General features: G+C 47.0%; 2 protein-coding genes across 2 annotated transcripts in view; both read right to left on the bottom strand.

Moving 5' to 3' along the window:
- tspan17 (tetraspanin 17) overlaps positions 1-1408 on the bottom strand; it is a 17955-nt gene extending 16547 nt beyond the window's left edge. The window contains exon 1 of the mRNA XM_062524389.1: positions 834-1408. Coding sequence (XP_062380373.1) covers positions 834-923 — 90 coding nt within the window. The 5' untranslated portion in view covers positions 924-1408. The remainder of the gene's footprint in view (positions 1-833) is intronic.
- A 1427-nt stretch (positions 1409-2835) lies between these two features.
- LOC134068469 (synaptopodin 2-like protein) lies at positions 2836-22577 on the bottom strand. Its single transcript, XM_062524110.1, has 4 exons — positions 22240-22577; positions 16552-18089; positions 8280-10495; positions 2836-5787 (listed from the first exon to the last, which is right to left on the bottom strand). Exons 2-4 carry the CDS (start codon positions 16778-16780, stop codon positions 5155-5157), a joined length of 3078 nt encoding a protein of 1025 aa, XP_062380094.1. The 5' UTR covers positions 16781-18089; positions 22240-22577; the 3' UTR covers positions 2836-5154.
- Positions 22578-23103: the final 526 nt, after the last annotated feature.

Raw genomic sequence — 23103 nt, 5'->3', positions numbered from 1 at the left:
TTCATAAACAGGGTGTAGGCCTGCCCTATTCCTAGGAACTCAAAGCTTCCACTAAACATGCTATACCAAACATTCAATCTTAACCCACAATAACCAAAGTGCCATATTGACAAACTGTCCAGTAGCCTACCAACACTCTTCATAATCTTCATATATAGTGTAATAATGCTGGGTAAAGGCAAATATGGGTGACGTGCACATGATAATCAGCTTTAGGAAAATCTCTGTTTCATGCCAATTTGGTGAAATAGTGGAGTGGATGTGACACTTGAGACATGGAATCCACGTTTCACAATTACCATTTGGCGCTCCACAAACAATTCACTGAAGACTTTGAAGAAGTTTTGTCACCTAGCCACAATAACAATACTGTGGGAAGCATATTATATCGTTAATTACCCTAACACGTGACCATTAGGAAATCAAAACAACAGCCAAATTATTGTTCAGACACGTTAAAACGCATTCACTCTCAAGTCGTGCAAGCAAGGACCCTATTAACGATAACATTTTTAGCTTGCTTAACGTTACTTCATTACCTCGCGATAAGTAGCTTATCTTCGGCTACCAATTTAAGCAACTGTTACAGACAGTATGACTTGAAGTTGCACTGTTGTTGAGAGATAATAAATTGACTATAAGATGTTGTGATAGAGTTTACATAGCTTACGGTTAATATAGCTAATTTAGCTAGCCAGCTGATGGTTTTTTTATGTCTTACGTTAACGCTGCAGCCCAACAAAAAGACAGCTTTGGACTTTCTAGTAAACATTTCGGGCAAAAAACAACATTGCTACACTTGCTAAAAGACGAAGTTGTGAACTGGTACTTACCCAAAATATAATGTTGAATCCGAATAGAAAATATTTTACACAGCAGCTTACTTCGGCTCCTTTCAAATGATGATGTTGTTTTCTGCTCATTCTTCTGTTGTATTGAGGCTAGCTGGCTAGCTAGCTCAGATGAAGCTGTTTGGTTTGTTACGGATTTGCGAAACAATATGTATCGCGATTAGCCGTAGTAAGGCAGCTTAATAGTTCTGATTAGTTAGCGATAGCTGGTTAAATTATTAGACAAACACATGCCAGGCATAAAATGAACAGCTAGCTAGCTAGCCAGCCAGCTAGTAGCTAGCCCAGTCAAAAATACATACCCAGCTATCTTGTTAGCTAACGTTAGCTAGCTAGCCAGCCAGCTAACAACAAGCAACCCTGAGATTTTAGACATAGAAAAGATTCATCATCTAGCTATCGTTTGAGGAATGTTCTGAATTTCCGAGTTGCTAGCGCAGAAATCTGCTAGCTAGCACAAGAATTTCCTCGTTGAAGAAACGCGTATTCTCATGAATGAACCGACAATTGCTCCAGATGGAGGAGGCATTTGCTTGTTTGATATTTCAACCTTGTTGTGGATGTTCTTCTCTAACAACCATCTGAACCAGCAGTGTTGTCGTAGAAGGAAAGCTACAGCTTCATTTTGTTACAGGGACCTCTAGTGGTACCCAGATCAAGTCACTTCAAAGCTGTGTTATGAAGATAAGGCCAGATCCTTTATAATAAAGACTTTGGTTGGGCCTTGTTGAAAAAGAATAGGCCATAGCCTAATCCTCTTTTCTTGTCCCTGGTACTTTTGTTGTTTTAAGGAAAAAAAAATGCTCTCTCTTTATGTGAAGAGTAGTAGGCCTAGGCCTATTTGGCTAAATTACATCTGAACCAGTGGTTCTCAAACTTTTCACACCTCAGAGAACAATTGACTCTCCAAGTGCCACCATTATGACCAGAATTAAAATAGCCTACAGTAGCCTAGCGTAGGCCAATTCACATAATATTTTACATTGTATACTGTTTTTCATTGTTTTCTTTTTCTAAGAAAGATACAAATAAAAATAAAATGCTTAAATATAAAGATTTTTCATTATATATTTTTTAATATCATTTTAAGTGATTATTTTGTCCTCATGAAAAAACATCTTGGTGACTCCCAGAGTGCCACAACAGAGAGTCCGCGTACCACTAGTGGTACCTGTACCACAGTTTGAGAACCACTGTTCTAAGCCATTATCAAAAGGAGGCTATGCATTCTAAAGCAATCTAATCTGACAACAAAGCCTACTATGGCTATGTTTTCATATTATGAAATAAATACATGGTAGGGTAGCCTAGAGACCCTGTGGATGATATATACTTTTTTCAAGCCTAGGCATATCCTACATCCAAATTGACCGCTCGAAGTTACCTTGAAAGACCTACAGATGGTAGTCTAGGCAAGGTCATCATAGGCATGATTCAAAACACTTCTGCTGTATAGGCCATGTAAAACGTTGCGGTGAAAGCACAAAGCTTTCATTTACATACTGTATGAGTTTTAAAATGTATCAAAATTACTCAAGTGACATTTTGCACATGCAATGTTCCTGATAAGATATTCACTGACAGATTTGTTGACAACCTGTTGCTGTGAGGTCGGCTTGGGGTCAGTGGACTTCGGCTTTTCTGTTTTTTTCACAAATTCACACATTGAAGTAGAGAGCATACTGTGAGTGATTCATTTTTCAAAAGATTGTTCTGGTTTGAACTGAAAGATTTATCAGAAACACAACATAAGCAATTCAGCAAAAAGATTTCTTTCAGGGAAGAGAAAAAACTACTTAAAATATGTAGGAACCACATACTGAGCTGACCATTTGGGAGAATGATTTGCTATTGCTTTGTGCTACTGTAGTTACCCAATGCTTTGCTTCATGATTACGAGGGAATTGTATGTAAACCTAATTAGGATCCAGAATATGCAGCCGGGTTGGCTATTCCACAGAGACTCAAGAAACAACACAATTAAGACTTTGTACAAGTGCCAACACTTTTATTTTTGTGTTTACTTAAATAACAGCATCCAAAGGGTAAGGGTATATAATGAGAACAGTTGATTACTCAATTGTGGCAGTATAAGCTCTATTTTAAAACAAAACAAAACAAGAAAAGAAACAAGCAATTCTTATTGGTGATACATTTTCTCCACCCCAGGGTCACCTGGAGGATTGCATAGGGTGAGAAGAAGGCTGAAGAGGCAGCCAAGGCACTAAGAAGGCTATTCTAGTCAAAGGTGCCAAGTCACTATGCAGCTGGTGTCTGTCTCCGTCAATCAAAGTATGCTCACAAGTAAATACTCAGAAATCTGCGGAGGCACCAACACAGGGTGCCAATCGGTTTGCCACAACTGAGGATGATAGTTGCATTCTCATGTTCTGTGATCCCGTTGGCCAACGAGAAGCCATCGATACTGAGACATAAGACATATAAGACACCGGGGGGAGGAAACACAATCTGTGCCAGCAGACGCCGATGCAGAAATTATTATCATGTGGTGCAAATGGGCTTTGAAAAAATAACAAAAAAAAAACAAGGCGCAATGAGTGTATACAGAATCGAAGCAATCAAATATCACAGGAGTTGAAGGCTCTATGACTTGTGTTTCTGGAGTACAGCTGGTCTGTCATATGTATTCTGTGCCATCTAATTGAGTAATGAAGTGCAAAAGTTAATCTCTTTAAAAAATAAATGACAAAAAAAACTAACATGTGCACCTGTGTGGATTATATCCAGTAAGATATTCTATAATAATCTGACAACTAGTACCATTTCAAACCATTTTAACATACTCTTATTTGTCACTGTCATATTTGCAAATGTCTTGCAAGCACTCGAAAAAAAAAATCTTTGGTCACTCTCTATATTAAATAGCCCTTGTTACAGTGTAACTAAATTAAGTACAGTGTGATCAACAGGGTATTGATACTTTGCACATAATGAACAGTTAGGGCTAGAGTTATATAAGTACAGAAAACCAATGTGCTGTTACACAGTGATAATCGCCGTTACACTGCATTTAATGATATGGTTACAGAGTATCAGGTTTATGTCGTATAAAGTATTACCAGCTCTCTGCTATGGAACCCACAGTATAGAAATGCAATCTCGGACACCCCCTTTTGCAAGCAAACCAATAATATGTGAGAAATAGTGTGTTACACTTTAAGCTTGTCTCAGTGAAACATTGTTATTACAATCAAGTACAGCTTGTGATCGATCAGGCAGTCAACATTCAATTACTACACATACGTGTCACCCTTTTACATACCACTTGTCCTACAACATCACCTCTTCCTATCTCAAACGCTACACATTCAGTAAAACAAACCTGCATTTAATTAACATACACTGCATACCGGTGTTACAATCTGAGTATTGCACTGGACAGTTACAAGAAATACCAGCGTGTACTTATTCCTAGTTAAGCTGGGGACTATTAATGTTCCTCGGTGGTGCAGCTGGCATTAGTATTCCCTGCTGCAAGCAGTCCTTCTCTCCTCGGCTCAGCTCTGCCAGGGATGGAAATGTTGTTTGCAGAGGAGAATTGATTACCTTGAGGCTTTTATTTATGATCAATTACAGTATGTCCCCTTTCATGATCATCAATGTGCTAGGCTAAGACTAGGGCCGTAACTTACATATTTACATAGCCCTGAATCCCTTCGATTCCCAATGTCTTCCAATCACAGCGTTTTCTCACCTTTCTACAGGTCGTACGTCAACACACTGCATTTCCATATTCTTTACTTGCAGACAAACACCCGAAAGCAAGTTTACAGAGGAAAAAAAGACTGTGGAACATTTTGAACATTTATAAATGTAGGTGAACAAAATGAAAAAGAAAAAGAAGGCAATATGTAATACTGTTTAAGAGATACTGCATATAGGAACACAAATTAGTTATTTGGTCCCAAGAGCCAAAATGGCATCTTTGGTATAATTTGGTCTGTCCATTTTTTTTTGCAAGCTCTTTTCAAAGCCATTTCTGAGCTGATGAAAATTGCAGCCAGGTGCGAGGCAATTAGCGAGCCTCATCGGGCTTATCTGTATTAACATTGTATAATCAATGCTTACATAACTGCACACAGTTGCCAGAAATGTGCCAGAGCACTATCTAATTTCAACTGCTATTTTAATGCCAAATTATTCAGCCGTACATTCAATGTTGCGGGGTCAAAAAATAAAGCCATTCATTCTGATTTAAAACTGAAGACAGAAACACGTTCTTGTTCTTTCCTTTAAAAAAAAAAAAAACAGGCGTTTTTTTTCAGATTTTTTTTGTCACTTTCTACAAGTCGGCAGAAACGTTTCCCCTCTTTATCCTCAGGCTACCTCCCCACCCGCGCGGACAGGTGTTGTAGGTGCGCACGCCCGGCGAACGCATTCCGGAATCTTCCGACTCCACGGACGCGTCGGAGTCGGTGAGGGAGCGCGTGTTGTAGAGGCGCACGGGCGAGCGGATCATGTGCGTGGGCGTTGGCGGGGGGCTGGTGAACGTGGGCGACTGGCTACCTAACGAGCGGGGCTGGAAGGGGCTCAGGGGTTTGTGTTCGAAGGACAGGATGCCCCCTCCGATGCCCCCGCTTCCACCACCAGGGGGCGATATGGGCAGCCCGTGGCCACTCAGCGTGCCCGGGGAAGGGCTGTTCTTGCGCTTGGCCGCGTTGATGATGTTCTTGGCCAGCAGCCGGTGGTTGGCTTTCGTGTCCTGACTGACGACGGGCGACTGACACCTGGTCTCCCACAGCGGAGACACAGGGGAGGTGGTCATGGCCCGGTGGATGGGTCTGGGAGAGGGAGCGCTCGTTATGGAGGGGGTAGGAGACCACACTAAATTGGTCGGGCCCTCTGGACTGCTGAACCTTCTGGTCATAGTGGGGGTCCTGGATGCGGTTGGCGTGGCTGGGGTCTCCTTCTTGGTCTGCGGAAAGAAACCACAAAAGCTCAAAATTGACATGAAAAATATATTGTAGTGTCAAACATTTGTGGAATGGATTTTTTCCCCCCACTTTCTATGAGTTCTAGCAGGTCCTGGAACACACATTACACAAGTAACTCTAGCCACCCAGATTTATTTTCGTTTGCAACGGCACAGTTTATTATAGCATACGTCTCTTTCATTCAGCTAATGATTTGAGCACATGCCTGGTCACGCCACTCGCTCTAGAGAAATCAAACGAAACCAACAACTGTTAGTATTTTCACAAGCGGGCGTCCAATGAGAGGTTATTTCTGTAGCACGTGGCAAATCATTCAACAGAAACACTAAGGGGGGAAGTTAACACCTATAAGCATCCAGCAGATTCTCATTTCAAAGGTTAAGTCTTTATTCAATCAGCAAGCAGCATACCCCTCAAGTACGTTTAAAAATAGAAGCCTTGTATTCATTCTCTTTATCAGATAAATGCTGCGACACACTGGGACTTGAGATGCAGTTCAGGTTACCTCCACACGCTACACAGAGCCAAGCCAAGGCGACTAACCTTTGCAGAGATATGGCTTTACCCTGCTGAGGTTGCTGGGTAGGTTTTCGTCTCCGATCCACAGAGAGCAGTGTCACTGAGAATGTGTGTGTGTGTGCTCCTTCTGCCAGTGTGTGTGTGTGTGTGTTTATTCTGAAATGTGGTGAAAGCATCTGAATATTTTCATCCAATGTGTTTATGCTGCACACATGCACGAAAACATGTCTGTCTGTTCGTGTGAGTATACTGAGGAGTATGATGTGTGTATTTGTGTGTGTGTGTGTGTGTGTGTGTATGTACAGTATGTGTGTGTGTGTGTGTGTGTGTGTGTGTGTGTGTGTGTGTGTGTGTGTGTGTGTGTGTGTGTGTGTGTGTGATGGGGTTTGTGTATGTATGTGTGTGTGTGTGTGTGTGTGTGTGTGTGTTGGGGGGGGGGGGGGGGGGGTTAGGTGGTGCACCGTCTCTACTGTAGGGTCATAACATTAATCTAAAGGTCCAAGCCTACAGGGCCTGTTACAACTCAGGCTGTTTACAGGGGCAAGGTAGGAATGTGCAAAGAGCATTCATATTCGGCTTCTATCTGGACCTCTCCGCCGTGTGTCCAGTTTCAGTATGGCAGGGTCACGCCGTGGCACACATGTCTGCGTTTGTATGTGTTCTTTTTTTTTTTCACCTTCTGCAGAACGCTGCGTGCTGTGCTAAATTGCTCAATTTACATGTCTGAGATACTTTTAAAAGCATTACGGATAAAATCGTGGTCGAGGAAGCATAAAATTGCTTGATGGTTCACTGGCGGAGCACGTGTGCTATAAAAATCAATGGCAACGAAACGGAGGATATAAGTGCTTTGACAGGGAAAAAAGGGAAAAGAACACAAGAAAGGAAGAAAAGACAATGAAAGGGTTGAAAGAAAGTTTTAATAAGTAAGGAAGGCAAAGGTCATATTAATAGTCACGAGAGGGGGAATAAGAAGAGGTGAATTGAAACCGAAAGAAGTAAATAAGGAGAGACATTTAAGTAGACACTGCCCTTTTCACCTTCAAAACAATGTCTGAGACATCCTGTGTTTCATGTAATGATATTCATGAGAATTCTGCATCACCTGGAACTGTAGCTTTGCCAAGTCAAGGATTTTCATAATTAACGAGTAAAATTAGCATGCACTGTTGGCTACAAATATAAATCAAACAGATGCACACAGCATATAATTAAGCTCAAAACATGGCTACAGTGCTCTCTGACAGTAGGGGAAAAGAGGAGGGAGGGAAAGAAGGGAGTTCCCTCTCTTCTACTTTCAAGTCCATCTTCCCATATTAAATTGCAAATCATAGACCTTACACCAAAGGCACCATCTGCTAAACTGCTTTGTAAGGCAGTACCATCTGAAAGTTTAAAACTTGGAGGCAAGCGTAGGAAAAATAGGAAACTCGTTTCACATTAATATTATTTGTAACTGACGAAATACAGGCAACACTTTTTTCTGTCTGAATAGTAAAAAGGCACCACTGGCATCAATTTAACATCTGTAATACATCTAACAAATGCAGCAATATATTCTGGAAAGCTCTGTGGCTTGTGCTAACCACTGCCCTCTGGTGCATCAACTATGCACTACGCTGTGTTTCTAACAGTCTGTTAAGGATTTGCTTCCTTATTCACAAAGAAGACAAACTAAGGCCCTATTTATTTTATCACGAAATCAGAAAATAAATGGAAACCTAAAACCTAATATGAATAACACATTTGCTTGAGAGTCATAAAAATAATCTCTGGAGCGCCTGCTGGAACAAAACCAACTAACACACACTGACACACTGAATATTGCACAATGAAGTTAGCATGCGGCATCTGATTCTCTTAGTGTTGAGTGGGTTTGCTTTGGTCTGTACAGTGTGCATGTGTATGTGTTTTAGTGGTGTGGGCTATAGTAGAAGAAAGAAGGTCTCCACACCTGTGCTTCGATCCCTGCCTTCCGGGCAGAGAACGTGGGTCTGGGCGCTTGGACGTTCGACCGCGGCGAGGCCACCCGGTCCGGAGCGAAGGCCGCCACGGGCGACGAGAACTCCCTGGGGCTGAGGGGGAGCGGCGGCGAGAAGCACGCCGGCCGGTAGCTGACCGGTGAGCTGAACTGCGTCGGGACGTTCGGCGACGGCAGCGACGTCTGCCTGCCGTAGGCCGAGCCCGCGGCCCCCACCACCGGCCTGGGCGGCAGCGGGGCCCCCCGGGGCAGCGAGCTCATGGGGTCCTTGGGGGCGGGGTTGAGGATGAAGAGCGAGGAGTTGAGCTGGTAGGGCTGGTGCCGGGAGAGCTCCATCTCCATCCTGGTGCAGCCGTTCTCCAGGACGGTGCTCTGCAGGGCGGCCGGCGCGGGCGGAGCCGGGGACGCGGAGGCCGAGGCGCCGTACGCCGGAAAGTTCCTCCTCTGAGAGGCCTGCTGCTGCTGCTGCTGCTGCGCCTTGAGCGTCTTGGAGATCTCCACGCTGACGTTGGAGGCGTTGGCGATGGCCTTGACGCGGCCCGGCCTGTTGGACTGGTACACCCAGGAGGGGGGCAGAGACATGGTCGGGGAGGGAGACCGGATCTGTCCGTCTCTCCTCGATGCCGCCGTCGTCGCCGTCGTGTTGTCCAGCACGTACTTCTCCATCCTGGACTGCCTCTTGGCGAACAGCTCGGCGCCCTTCCCCGCCGCGTTGGTCAGCGCCTGCTCCGGCTTGTGCTCGGGCTTGTGCTCGGCCCGGGCCGCCGTCCTGGAGCTCTTCAGGCTCGAGGACCAAGCGGGCGCCGCGTTCTCCACCACCCGGTCCCGCTGCTGCTGCTCCTCCTCCTCCTTGGCCAGGAAGTTGGAGGCCTCGGCGCCCAGGGCCAGGAGCTCCTCCTCGGGCACGTTCTCCGCCATCGACGCCGCCGCCATCGCCGCCGGCCTCTGCTTCTTCTTCTCGTCCACGCCCTGCACCAGGGACAGGAGCTCCGGGTTGGGCGCTATCTTGGGCTTCTCCTGGAAGGTGAACATGGACTTGCGGGTGTTGCGCTTCACCACGCCCTCGTCCAGGATGCCCGTCCGGATCGGGGTCTGCGATCGGGGTCTCTCGGCCAGCATCTGGGGGATGTAGGTGGGTTTCGGGGCGGTCTGGGGGATGTAGTGAGCCGCGGGCGGAGGCCCCGGGGAGGGGCCGGGCATCATGGCCAGGGGAGGGGGGCTGCTGTAGGATGGCAGCGGGGGGGTCGGGTACGATGGGGCAGGAGGCGGAGGGGAGAAGGTGGGCCTAGGCGGCCCTGACCGGGGCGGCTCTGAGAAAGCCCCCGGGGGCGGCTCGACGGCGTACGTGGGGGTGGGAGGCTCGGGGAACGCCGGGAGAGGGGGCGTGGAGTAGGAAGGGGCCGGGGGGATGTCCATCGCCGGACTGGACGCCGGGGATCTCTGCACGGTGCAGGGGGAGAAGAACGGCCGAGCCGTCCTGTTGACGATGGTGGACGGCGGCTGCGCGGCCACCGGCGTGAAGGGTTTGCTCGGGGCGTCATGACAACCGTTCGGCATCTCGCCAGGTGTCTCGGCGGAGTCAGCGGCGAACGCTCCGTTGACCTTGGCTTGGCCTTGGCCGGCGCCAGCACGGTTACTGTCGTCCCTGACAGCCATTTCATCCCTCAGTTCATCCACGGGCTCCACGGAGAGATCCTCCTCCTCCTCTTTCTCCTTGACGGGCAGAAAATGTCTCTCCTGTGCGCCGTCAACGTCCTCCACCTCACGGATGGCTGACTCGCCCTGATCCTCCATGATGATGTTTCCCCTGTTCGAGTCGAGCGCGCCCGACGACGACCAAGGCAGTTTGGCCTGGCTGTTTTCGCGGTTTAAATCTCTGTCCTCGCTCTCGACGGCACGCTTATTTTCCCATGTTGCCTCTGAGCTCCGAGGCGACGTGCCGAAGTTTTCACTCTTGGACTCTCTCTCTATTCCGACTCCTTCTCCCCCTTCCTCACTTTCTCCCTCTCCTCCTCCGCCTCCTTCGCCGAAGCTGACCTTCGTGAAAGCGTTCACTCGCTGCCTGCGGCGGTTGAAGAGCTGGACGCCCCGCGAGTTGGACGGCACAGAGAGCTGGGCAGCGATGATCTGACTCCTCGTGCGGGCCTCCTTCAGCTCCTTCTCCGAGAGACTCGCACTTCTGCTGAGGTCTGCGAGCAAAAAAAACAGAAAGAGAGAGACGACAATGTCAGAAATATTTGGAGCCTCTGATTTCTAGAGAGCAGGCGAAACGTTGCAGCGGTCTGCATCACGGCAAACACTGCCAGTAGAACATTATGTCTGACACAACAAAACCTACTCAAACAAGCTCATAAATGTGCATGTCTCGTGTGTGAGCGACCAAAAACAAACACTTTTGCTGCTCGCAGGAGGCGCGCAGAGTGCTATTTTAAAGCCACATAATTGTTTCTCCGGCATATGGTTTTGATTGCTGCATAATTTAACCGGCGCAGCCGAAGACGTAATACAGTCATAAGTTATTTTGGTGACCCATCTTGAAGAGTTAGAGAACCCTGTTGTGTGTTACGTTATGGCAATTCACTTCGTGAGAATCAGTGGTATGAGTTATAAAGCAATATCATACCAGACATACCTGTAGAAGCCAATACTAATTTTCTTCATGTGTGAATAGAATAACATCATGTGCTTATTCATAGATCCCTCTTTCACTCTCTCTCACACACTGGCACTCTCTCCGTCTCTCTTTCTCTCTCTATCCCCCCCTCCTCTCTCTCTCTCTTTCCCTCCCTCTCTCTCTCTCTCGCTCTGCTAGGATCTGTTTGTATTGCAATAGAAATTCCACAGTCAGCAGTTAACACCAGATCTACAGACCAGAGTTCCAAAGGGGGCAATAAGATGGAAAGGCTGTGAAACTGCCGTTACATTCGGCCCTTATTCATAAATAAATAGGCCTTTCACTGCCGAGCATATGGTGGAATCGAGTCAGGCAAACTGGCACAGAACAGCAACTTTGCAGACATGGGATGGTGAGAGATTTATAGTGGCAACACTGACTCAAACAGTTGTTGCGTCTAGACAGGAGAGAAGCATAACAAATGTGTGGAATGACATACTCGTCAAATGAATCAATAGAAATATTTCATGTGAGCAGCAGGGACGTATCTAAAAGCTAAATGTGTAGCTTCATGGCTAATGGATACCTCCCTCGTTCTTGTTAAGGTGCAGCTGAAGATTGACACAGAGGCCTTTTTGTTGAAAAATGGCAGAGGTTTATTGTCTGGGCTTAAAACCCTCATTCCAAGCTGCACAACTATTTCCTTTACCATCGGCAGCAGTCCCCTCCCAAAGCATTCCTGAACTGCCGAGAAAATTCCCTGCCTGAAAACGGCTGCCGCACACTCTCAGAAATATGTCTTCAAGGCACCACACACACACACACATGCACTACATACACTCAGTTCATGACATATTGACACATTTACATTCAAACATCCGGGGTCACAGAGTAAACTATGCATTTAAGCTCTTGAACTCTGACCCAGGGCGTGTAGTGTCTTTTAGATCTTGTAAACACATTAATAGGTTCTATATTCACAGGGGGAAGGGGGGTAAAAAGAAGTTTGCTAAAACCAGGTCTGCCTTAGGTCACAGTGATCTCTAGTTTGACAATATCCCCTGACCCCGAACTATAACAGCACTCCCCTCACGTTTTACTGATACCTTGAAGTAAATGAGCTTGTGATAATTGCCAGCTTTGCTGGTCCACACAGAGTAAAAAGTGTTGCTGATACTAAACTGACTGAATCCAGGTGGGTAGGTGATGCTGTTTAGAGCGATTCGAGAGTAATCCACAGAGCAGTGATTACATTCTTGTTGAAAACTCTCCCCTGGGACTTTGGCTTTCAACCCGAGCAGGTTTAACTGCATCCTGAGGGATTTACGCGGCCCATGCAAATTCAAAACAGCATCTCAAGAAACAAACAAGGATAATCCAAACAGGTGTTCCTTTTATCTCAGGGATATTTTGATTAGTCATATGAGACATTTTTGTGGAAAGAGAGAGAGAGAGTGTGGGTTGGTGGAGGAGGCATGTGTGTTCGTTTTGAGCATTTCCAGAGCTCAGAGGAGTGCTCAAATAAAATGCCATGAGAATTACAGCTGAGAGGACACAATAGTGTACATCTGTCGCTAATTGGACGCCCATAAATCTGCGGCTCATTGCCTTAAGCCACAAAAACACAAACACATCAAAAAGAAACCTCAAAAGATGCTCGACCACAGTTTCCAATACACACAGCTTACCTCTTTATGTCTAAACCAAGTAAGCTGATTTTCATCTCACTGACATGTAGATGCATGTGAAACACTTTTATTTATAAACTAACACGAATTTTGTATTTAACAACGTTAATTTAACACTAAGAGGGCTACATAGGCGCAGCTCAGGTAGGTTAGTGTTATCCTACTGGCTAACGGTGTGGATTACAGCTGCATACCTTGGACTTGAGTGACAGACGCAGAGGTGCGTAGATACACAATAATATAGTCTGCTTACGGGTCGGCCTATCCTGAAAGACGATGAGACATATTTACAAGAAGGTGGGATAGATTTACACATCTGTCTTTCTACGTGTCACTATTAGTCTGCGACACCTATTTGGCCCCAATACTATTTCAAGCCACGATCAGGGCACTGTTTCGGTAGCCAACAAGAGATGCATAATTAGCAGCAAAATATATTAGGCAAAGTATCATCACAAAGCCTTGGTCGTTGGTATGTGTGCACTTTCTAAAATGTGTCATCTATTCGGTTTAATCCTCGCATATTCTAGGAAATAATGAACGCGAGTGCCTCCTGTTGCCTACTTGATGGCAAGGCTGTCCAACGTCTCACTTGACTGATTCTCGAACAAGGTGAACTTTCTTTCACAACTGAGGGAACATACTCTTGAACGAAAGGCAATACAATCTGCTCTTGGATCCATCTGGTACTCTGGACATGCTTTTCTTTTCAGTTAGGTAAACAAATATTTCTACAGCCTACACCATGTGACATCATACCGAGCATCCCGAAAAGTCATGAGTCTTCTGAGCGTACTTTTCCACATAGTTCAAGTTCAAGGATATAGGCTACTGAACTATTGTAACTAAAGCTGAAACACAAAAGGAAGTTTAATCTCCGGGAATAACCTGTTTCTTACTGGTTTCTGAATAGCTGACTACAGCATCACTGAACCATAGACACTTTAGAAGTCTATCTAGAGATCAACCGTCTCAAGCGCAACTGGTTTCTTCCCCAACGACTTTTTCTTTTCCTAAAACAATATTTAATTTCCTTACCGTTAGAAAATTCAGAACTCCGTTTGGTTTTTGCCGCTAGCTCCACAAGCTTTTCCAATTTAACTGTATCTGTTTCCTCCACACCCCCTTTTTGCAGCTCGAACTTGGATCGTATTTCGTTTCGTTGCAAATGATGGTCTCGACTGCGCGGCGCTCTCGTGCTCCACAGCCTTCTGACGCTGCACACTGCCGAGCAAAGAGCCGACTAGGCGAGGCTTACTTGGATACCGAAACGTTTGTTAAACCACTGGCATCAGATTTTTACATTAAAATAGGAACCACTCCTTTACAGGGAAGTTTTAGGAGGTCAAGACTAAAAAGCACCCAAATAGCCTACTGTAGTAGGCTAGCGCAGGAAAGTCCCCTTATGCCTCAGAAATATGACTAATTCCGTTGGTTTACCAACAATGAAGACTCACATGTGAGTAAGGCTATGTGAGTGGATGAGTGAGTGTGTGTGTACATGTGTGTGCTTGTGAGTGTGTGTGACAGAGAGGGAGAGAGATGGAGGGAGAAAAAGGGAAGGAGAGAGGTTGAAAACACATAGATGAATGATTGTGGTCCTCTCTCGACCATTTGCCAGTTGGTTATACAGCCATCCATTTATTTTTAAAGGCAACCACACGCAGCAGTGTCATCACCTTTTACGAGACCCTGACAGAGGTGGGGAACAAATTAAAGCTCCGAAGATAGATGACAGGACCCGTAGCAGGCAGGCACACCTGACCTTGTGGACCGTCCAGCAGGGCTGGGTTTGATTATCTGAACAACCCCCTGAACCCTGACTGATTGCCCCCCAGAAGCCCCTATGCTTTTTAGGGAGGGACACAGGAACTCCACTCTCCACCAGGGAATGTGTAGGGAGGGAAAGAGAAAGGGGGAGATGAATGACCATGTGTTGGAGTAAGAAAGCAAGTGAAAGAGCGAATAGATGAGAGTGAGTAACAGGAAGATATAGTGTGTTATGTGTGTGTGTGTGTGTGTGTGTGTGAGAGAGAGAGAGAGAGAGAGAGAGAGAGAGATGGACATTATAGAGTAAATACAAAAGAGGAGTAGACAGCATGAACTTGGCCTCTGGCAAAGCTGTAAGGGTCTCTATGGTCTGATGTCCCATGACATGGGCAGGCAGACAGACAAATAGACAGACAGACAGACAGACAGTGGGGAAACTCCCCAGAGCAGAGGATCTGCATCAGATCAGATTACTCTGTCGGATGTTATCATTCATAGGGGGACAGGCCAGGGTGGCGTTGATCTCCCACTAGGCTGTGCGTGCGTGCGTGCGTGCGTGCGTGCGTGCGTGCGTGCGTGCGTGCGTGCGTGTGTGTGTGTGTGTGTGTGTGTGAGTGTGTGTGTGAGAGAGAGAGAGAGAGAGAGAGAGAGAGAAGAAAGAGGAGAGAGAGCTATGTGTTGATCACTTTCCTTGGGGTCAAAAACCCCAAAACTGTGCCATTTGACCTCTCTTAAACATTCCAATGGGAAAATCTGCATAGTTAGAACAAAAACCTGCTGTTCTGAATTAAAACAGATATGTTGCCACACATTTGGAACCTCAGAGTTGTTACATGCTGTTGCCCCAGGTCCAGTTTGTAAATACAGATGTGTTCAGCACAATACCCTGTGGCGAAATTCAGCCTGTGGTCATTAACATGGGAGGCTTGTATTTGCAGCCAAGTACCAGTCACTTCTCTGGAATGGATGCATCAATCAAAGCTAGGAAAAGTGGATAGAAGTTGTGCTCGTACCCAAATATGCGTCTAAAAGTGCGTCGGTTGACTAAAATGGGGGATTTTGGGGATTATCTGAAAAGGCCACAGACTGATGCTGTTAGGCTCAATTAGTGTGCATGTAATTTTGTTTTCCATTTCGAATTGACGAAAAAAATACTGCGTCACATTTGATGGAAAACTAGGAATGAGGACAATCACTGTGGTCTGAATGATCATATTCCATGCGTCATCAGCCTTGTTTCATTAGTTAAGATGTAACAAGGTTGGCAAAACTTCACAAACGTTTTACTAAGGAAATTACGTACTCTATGGGGTGTTTTTTTCAGCATTTGTTCTTTTTTACAAGCTGACATTTGTATTGTCATAAAACTGTGGACAAACACCCTCGGCAGTCTGAGTGGTTGCTTACTGTGTGGGAAACGCAACAATCTGGAGAAATTATCATGGATTTTTTTCCACCTAATTTTTTCCCACAAGCCTTAAGGGTATGGTCACTGAGAAGGCAGTGGATTGAATCACCCCGGAAAAAAAAGAGGGTTGTGGACTTGATTGCATTTCCATTGCCATCAAGTTATTCCGTTTTAAGTACAAGGAAACAGATGTTTCGCCGAGGCTCAAACGCTCGACTGAGTTTGTATACAGAGGGGCGTGGTGATTCCCTTTTCCCTGTTTGTTCGCGCAAGTGTTTTAGCCACCAAAGCAGTCGTGATCTTTTCCTTATGATAAGCCAAGCGCCAAAGACACACTTCAAGCTCTAACGCCTATCTGGAACTGCAGAGGGTGTTGTTCCACAAAAGAGTGGTTCTCGATGACAGAGAGAGAGTCTTGCTTCTCCCCTCCATTCCTGACACCCGCCCCCACACAACTTGCTGTCTACACGCCGAATCCAAACATCTCGCCACGTTAATGACACTTCAGTGGATCGTTTTTCATTTTAACAGCACTTAATAAAATAGCATGGGGCACACACACACAGCCTACTACTGTTGCGCAAACTGCAAGACTAACGCGCGCTGGCAAAGAAAGGGCTTCGACTCTGCCGAAAACTCTGATGCTAAAACCCATCTTCATCACACTGTGGGTCACTACAAATCAAAAACAGCTGTTGACTCGCTCACTGATGCAGTGTAAACAAACACACACACACACACAAAAAAACACATATGAATATTTACTTGTTTTTCGGCCAAGTTGACTGTCAGGGGGAGTCACGGCTTGCTTCCCTTTCACCCAGCTGTGGTCGTCCCTCTTGCAGCTGTTGGTAGTGGGGCTCGTCCCAGCCTGCCCCATCCCCTGCCGGACTCCCCGGCCGTAGCCAAGGCTCCCTGGGCCAGCACCAGGGCCCTGGGCCACTCCACCCCAGCTGACCCCTCTCCTGATGGGCTCATGACCCCTGGCTTCCATCTTCAGTGACGTCCTGATGTGCTGAAGGGTAGAGGCTGGACGAGGAAAAGGGGGAGGTGTCGGCGTCTTTTTTTTTGTTTTTGTTTTATACAAGCACAGAGCACTTTCTTAGAAGCACCTTGAAGGCTCTGTCCACTCCGAGGCTGTCCTCCGTATCCGCCGTGGCCTCAGTCTGTGTGGCTCCCTCGCTCCGTCTTAAGGGTGGTCAGTTTTAGCCCAGAGAGAGAAGGGAGGGCTCTTGGCTCCGCCGGCCGAGGGAGAGAGATGTGAAACTAGAAAAACACAACAGGACCCCACGAGTGAGCGACAGGATCAGACCTCCATCTGAGCTCCCCCCTCGCGCGCGAACATGCTCCGTCACGACCAGGCTCCCCTCCTCCCTCGTCTGTCCACGGGGTGGGAAAAGACGCTGACTGACCACGAGGCGCACTTTTACTTTCTTCCGCACACTGTCGTCTAAAAGCTAATAGGACCTCCCAAGAGACTCTCCCCCTCAACTCACTGGAAGGGTTCCCATGGAGGCTTGCCAAGTCAATTTCACAATTGCGATGTGCTCTACTGCAAATCCAGTAAATGCTGAAACACCATCCAGTATTTTTTGTTTCGTTTGTTTTGTTTGGGGCTTTTTTTTTCTACTTCTGTCTGTCTTCAAAGTCCAATCCAGACATTCTTCACCCTCGGCTTGTATCCCCGGCACCAAAACATAGCCTATCCTGACACGGAATCGTAATCTCAGGCGGCCAGATTATTTTTCTTTCAGGGCACAAGAAGCTCTTGTTCCTTAAAATGTCATCACGGTACAACAATGCCTCAGACGAATGTTCAATCTTCCCCTTAGTTCATTAGTGCCCTGAACAAGGAAAGGGGGGAAAAAAAAGAAGCAAAGCTTGTTCCAGTCATGCAGAAAGGCAGAGCACAGTGAGCACTGAATGTTATTCTTGAGTCGGTTCTTTAGCGTGTATTTATTTTTCCAGCATATGCCCTTTGTTATAATCCCTTTGTGTCTGTGCCTCTCTGAGAGAAACAAAGTCCTGGGTGGCTTTGCCCTGGATTCTGCGCACTTTCACTCAGGGCCCAAGGAGCTGACAGTTGGTTTGTTTAGACACTTCAGCTTAGGTCCAGTTGAGTTCGCCCTCCGAAGGTCTCTCTCTCTGAGAGAATGGTTTGTTTGAGCTGGTTGTTGTCCTTACTGGGTGAGGTGGCAGAGATGCGGGTTTTGCCCCGGGCGGAGAGGGTAATGGTTAGGCAAGTTCTGTCTGGGAGTGTTTGGCATGGCCTCCTCTTACTCTCCCCTCCAGTCCACGATCACCTGGAAAAACAAACACACAGAGACATGACGGAATTGGTGAGAAATCTTGTGATTCATGAGGCTCACACAGACCAGAGGAGATTACCATTTGGAGTGCAGCCCATATTCTGAAATGCTAGCATCTTTTTCCTGAGAATGGGTACCCAGTGATCTGTGCACCGGGGGATTTACACTGTTATTGTAATTACTGGAAATATTTTATGTTCTACCAATTTCTACCTCCTTTGTGTCTCCCTATATGTAAGACCATTCAGTATGTGCTAAGTTACAAGCTGTGCAAAGAGGTTAATGCACCAGAAAATGGTCAGTGACGATAATAAGGATGATTACTGTGGCTGCAATATCGCCACCGTTATCTCCTTTAAGAGGTATAAAGGGAGAAATGATCTGCGGCCACTGAAGTGCTCCATTTTCCATTTATAGTCAATAAGGAACGCAGCGGCCGGCTTTATCATCGGGCGAGGGCGGCGAAAGAGAACGGGGGAGACGCCTAAATTAAGAGGCCGGCGAGTTGATAAAGGCCGTCGTCTCTCTCTCTCCCGGCGGAGGGGGAAGGAAGGTTAGACTTCATTAGGTCCCCGGCTGGCTTGCGAGAGAGATCCTCCTCATAACTAGCCTAAAGAGATGAGGGGCTGGGGCTTTGATAAGCCGGCGAATAAATCTCCGGGTTTCTCGCCGCGGCTGAGTGGGGAAGGCTGCCGGGCTCTCTCGAGCGGCTCGAGCGGCTCGCGCGGCAGCTCAAAAAAAAAAAAAAAGTTAAACGTGTGGCTGCTGCCAAAGTGCGCAACTCAAACAAACGAGAACCCAGGACCCCAATCAAGAATCCCAGACGCGGCGTCATCGTTCACATCCTGTACGAGCGAGCGAGCGAGCGCGCCTTAGGTACAGGCCAGAGAAAAGAAGGGAGGGCCGGAGGGCCTCGTTTGTCATTTTTTCTGTGCCTCTCTTTTTGAAGTCTACGAGCTAATAGACTGCATGACAAATGGCCGCCTGTCATGGCTTTGATGTATCCTGTTGTGCTAGCATCTGACAGATCTACGTCCTGGGGGCTCCATCATCATGGCCGCGGATTGTTGATGTTGTTGCAGTTTTTTTGTTGTTGTTGTTTGTTGTTGCTTGCTGGATGTATGGCTGGTAGCCCTACCCGGCACAGCCTCCATCCATGCCAGCTGACACGAAGCCCATTACACAGAGAAGAGGTCCACTGTTCGTGCCTACCAGACATGCCTGCTGTCTAAAAACCACAGGCCACCGCTCGAAACCAAACGCCCTCACCCTGCCGTGCTTCGCCCACACCCATTTTCACACCGATTTTTCTCCACATTGTATCCAGCCCACCACTACCCCACCACCACCCCACCACCACCACCACCACCACCACCGCCACCATCCTTTGAAACATCTCTGGGTGAAGAACAGCTGCTTTGTTTTTTTTTCTCGGGGCAACAGGATGTTTGTTTTATGTGAGGATGGCTCTGCTAGATTTCCTCCCCCCTTTAAGAAAATCCCCTCTCTCTCTCCCCGCGGAGTGTTGACACTAATCAGGGTGTTTATCGGTCTGCAGTTGCAACATTTCAGCGTATCTCTCTTGTTTACTTTAACGAGTATAGCCCGGAGAGCTGGGCTGTTAGTATCAGTCAGATGGATCACAATCCCTGTCTTTGTCTTCGAGCACAGCCTTTGATAGTCCAGGGGAATTGATTTGGCAACAGTGGAAGAGATTATTCATTGTGTTCAGGGCTTTGTGAGGGGGGGCTTGGGAGGAGAGTAGTGGTGTGTGTGTGTGTGTGTGTGTGTTGGGGGGGGTGGAGTTTATGTTACTCATCTGCATCTGTGTCAAGTTCAAAATTTCCCATCACTATCTAGTGGAGAAATGAGTTTGCCAGACTGCCAAAGCTGTCATACTGAGAGACTATAAAAAACCTATAATTGATTATGAACTATATTAAATCAGGATCCAATTGGGTTTGCTGTGACACTGTCACATTAATGTGACGTAATGCTGGCGACAGAACGCGATGCCTTTAGACTTTAGTGCGGAACCCTTTTCATGCTCAGATGCTGAGTCATTTCAGTCATAGCTCAACTCCAGATGGAGAAATAACAAACAAGCTGATACGAACGCGGACAGGGACAGAGCTGACAAGTCCTGACACCCTTTGACACGCGTGATCCCGTTTTTATGACTCTTGTCACAAACGCATCTGACACCCTGTCAAAAATCCCCCAACTTTTCTTTCTCGCTCGCCTGCGCTGCTGCATAGCTCTGTCAGTGATAAATCTGTCACTTCCAAAGATCCAAAATGTCCCAGAATGCATTGCCAGCACAGGTGTGTGTCCCCCCCCTGCAAGCACACACACACACACACACACACACACACACACACACACACACACACACACACACACACACACACACACACACACATCACACTAGCCAGCTGCCCCCTCGTGCAGACGAAAGGAAACGTGATAAGGCGCGCAGCAGGTAAAGGAAATTCCTCCAGGACGTTCAACTGTATCACTTACAGGCAGGCCTATAATGAGGTGGTGGCGTATCAACAGGGCTGACACATCTCGACAGCAGCCCTTAGGCCCCAGGGCCGCACTCACCCGAGCCCTCCTCTATCCATTACACCCTGGCAGACGCAAATCATCACAAGTACCTGGAGGGGTGTGTGTGTGGGGGGGGCTGCTTTTGCTCGCCAACACACACACACACACACACACACACACATACACTCACATACACACACACACACACATGCCCTCACACTCATACACATATACACACACACACAGACTCATACACACACTCTCTCTTACTTACACACAGACAGTCAACAAGGGGCCACTCAAAAGAGACAGCACCTTCAGAAGTGCAGGAAAATAATTTGAGGGTAGAGCTCCGGATTTTCGCATTCCTCGCCGCGTAACTCCTCGCCAACCCTCTGCCGCAATGGACAGCAAGCCTTAGCATGCGCGGACGCGATGACAGACGTCCAAAAACACAGGCTGGTCACACACCTCAGTGAACTTCAGAAATGACTGACTGGGGGCTCTGTCTCTGTCTCCCTTTCTCTCTCTCTCTCTCTCTCTCACTCTCTGTGAAGCCGCCATCCCAGCAGGCCCATAGGAATGATTAGGGGAGGGGAAAGGAAAACAAGATCAAGGGAGATATGAAGTTCTGCCCTGATCTATTGTTCCAGGTAACTACCATGTGGGTTTATTTCAAAACATACGCAGAAAAAAATGTAAAAACACCATGAGTCATGACTCACGAGGAGACGTAACGCTTATGCATTCATCAAAACATTTTACACAAAACTATGAACTATATATATTCATAAAGCCAGATAAAGGACATTCTAATGCATACATATGTTCAATCTATTTTTGACGTTCTAAAACTGAATGAACTTCAATGGGCCCATTAGGCAAAACATCTCTTTGTTTTGCCATTACTCTTCCAGCCAAAGAAAGACACACATTCATTTGAAGGGGTTTCAAGAGAATAATAATTATCAAGCCCTAATGGTAGTGTTCCCCACACAGCTTGAGTTCACCAACACATCTCTTTGTTCCATGGGGTCTGTCAGTTATACATAAGAAATGACTTTCTCCAGGACAACCCTTCATTAGATACACCGTCTCCTGTTTCACAGGCTGAGTCGTTTCGACCGAGGACACATGCACACCACACCACCGCACAGATGGTGACCAACATCTTAACTTTCGAATCGAATCTGCACGCAAAAAAACCACACATGCGCTGTGGAATCGCTGGCAACACATGTTTTTAAACTACATCCGGACCACGATCCATCATACACAGAAAAGGAACATGATCAGAAAGTAAACATTTTCCATCATGTACAGCAAAAAAAAAATGACGGAGGAAACATGAGCATAAACACCCATAAACGTGCTTTTCATTTTCAGCCAAGCGTGTCCTGCGCTGTTCTGTTAGGATCGAGGGGTCGCAAAGAGTTTCCTTGTAGATGTGTCTGACAACAGGTGACCGTTTACAGCATTGCGGTCCGGCGCTAATCCTCTCCATCCCCTGCGGAGAGCGCCGTAAAAGCCTCCGGGCCGGCCGTAAAGCCATTAGGCAGCCGTGTAGCACCCCCACACCCCCACCGGCACTCACCTGGACTCTGCTGCTGCGCTGCGCTCCGGCGTGGACGTGTGTGTGTGTGTGTGTGTGCGCGCGACGCGGCCGGTATCCACCACCGCTGCTGCCCCCTTTTCCCTGCTCAGGTCCTCTGTGTTCAGCACACTCATGCACACACACATACACAGCAGCACACAGCACCATACAGCACACCACAGCACACAGCATACAACACACACCTCCCCCTTCGCTATCTTTCCCGGGAAAAACTCTCTCACTCTCCCTCCCTCTCTCTCTCTCTCTTTCTCTATCCTCTCTATCCTTCTCTCTGACTCTCCCTCCCTTTCTTTCTCCCTCTCCTACTCTGCCCCTCTCTCTCTCTCTCTCTCTCTCTCCTAGACAGAGAGAGGGGAAAGGGGGTGTGGACCGCCAGCACTTGGAACACAGAAGGCTCTTTGTCTTTCCCCTTTCATATGGTTTCCTTCAAGCATGCATACTGAACACATTATGCCATTATATATTTTCATATTCAACACCGGCCCGACTCTGGAAACCTGCATACTCTTTGCCCTCTGCCCCCTCCCCCCAGACACACACACACACACACCTCCCCCCATCCCCCAAAACTCTCCCTCTATATTTTCTCTCTCTCCCTAATTTTTCTTAACTTCCTCAAGGGGTAAGGACAAGGCAAAACAAAGGGTGATATGTGGACGAGGAAATGTATGCTAAACTCACCGCCAGTCCTGGAGCACTTGTTTATACTATACCAGACTGCTGTGAATTATAAACGAAAGCGCCGCCCGCTCGCTCACTCGCTCTTCCTCCAGAGACTGAGGCGAATGCGAGCATGAAAAAAAAGTAGCACAAAGGGCCTTACAGATGGCTTTTGCAGACCTG

The sequence above is a fragment of the Sardina pilchardus genome, chromosome 21 (genome assembly GCF_963854185.1).
Source record: "Sardina pilchardus chromosome 21, fSarPil1.1, whole genome shotgun sequence".
NCBI lineage: Eukaryota > Metazoa > Chordata > Actinopteri > Clupeiformes > Clupeidae > Sardina > Sardina pilchardus.
The sequence above is the reverse complement of the archived record's forward strand: the minus strand, read 5'-3'. Positions and strand labels throughout refer to the sequence as shown.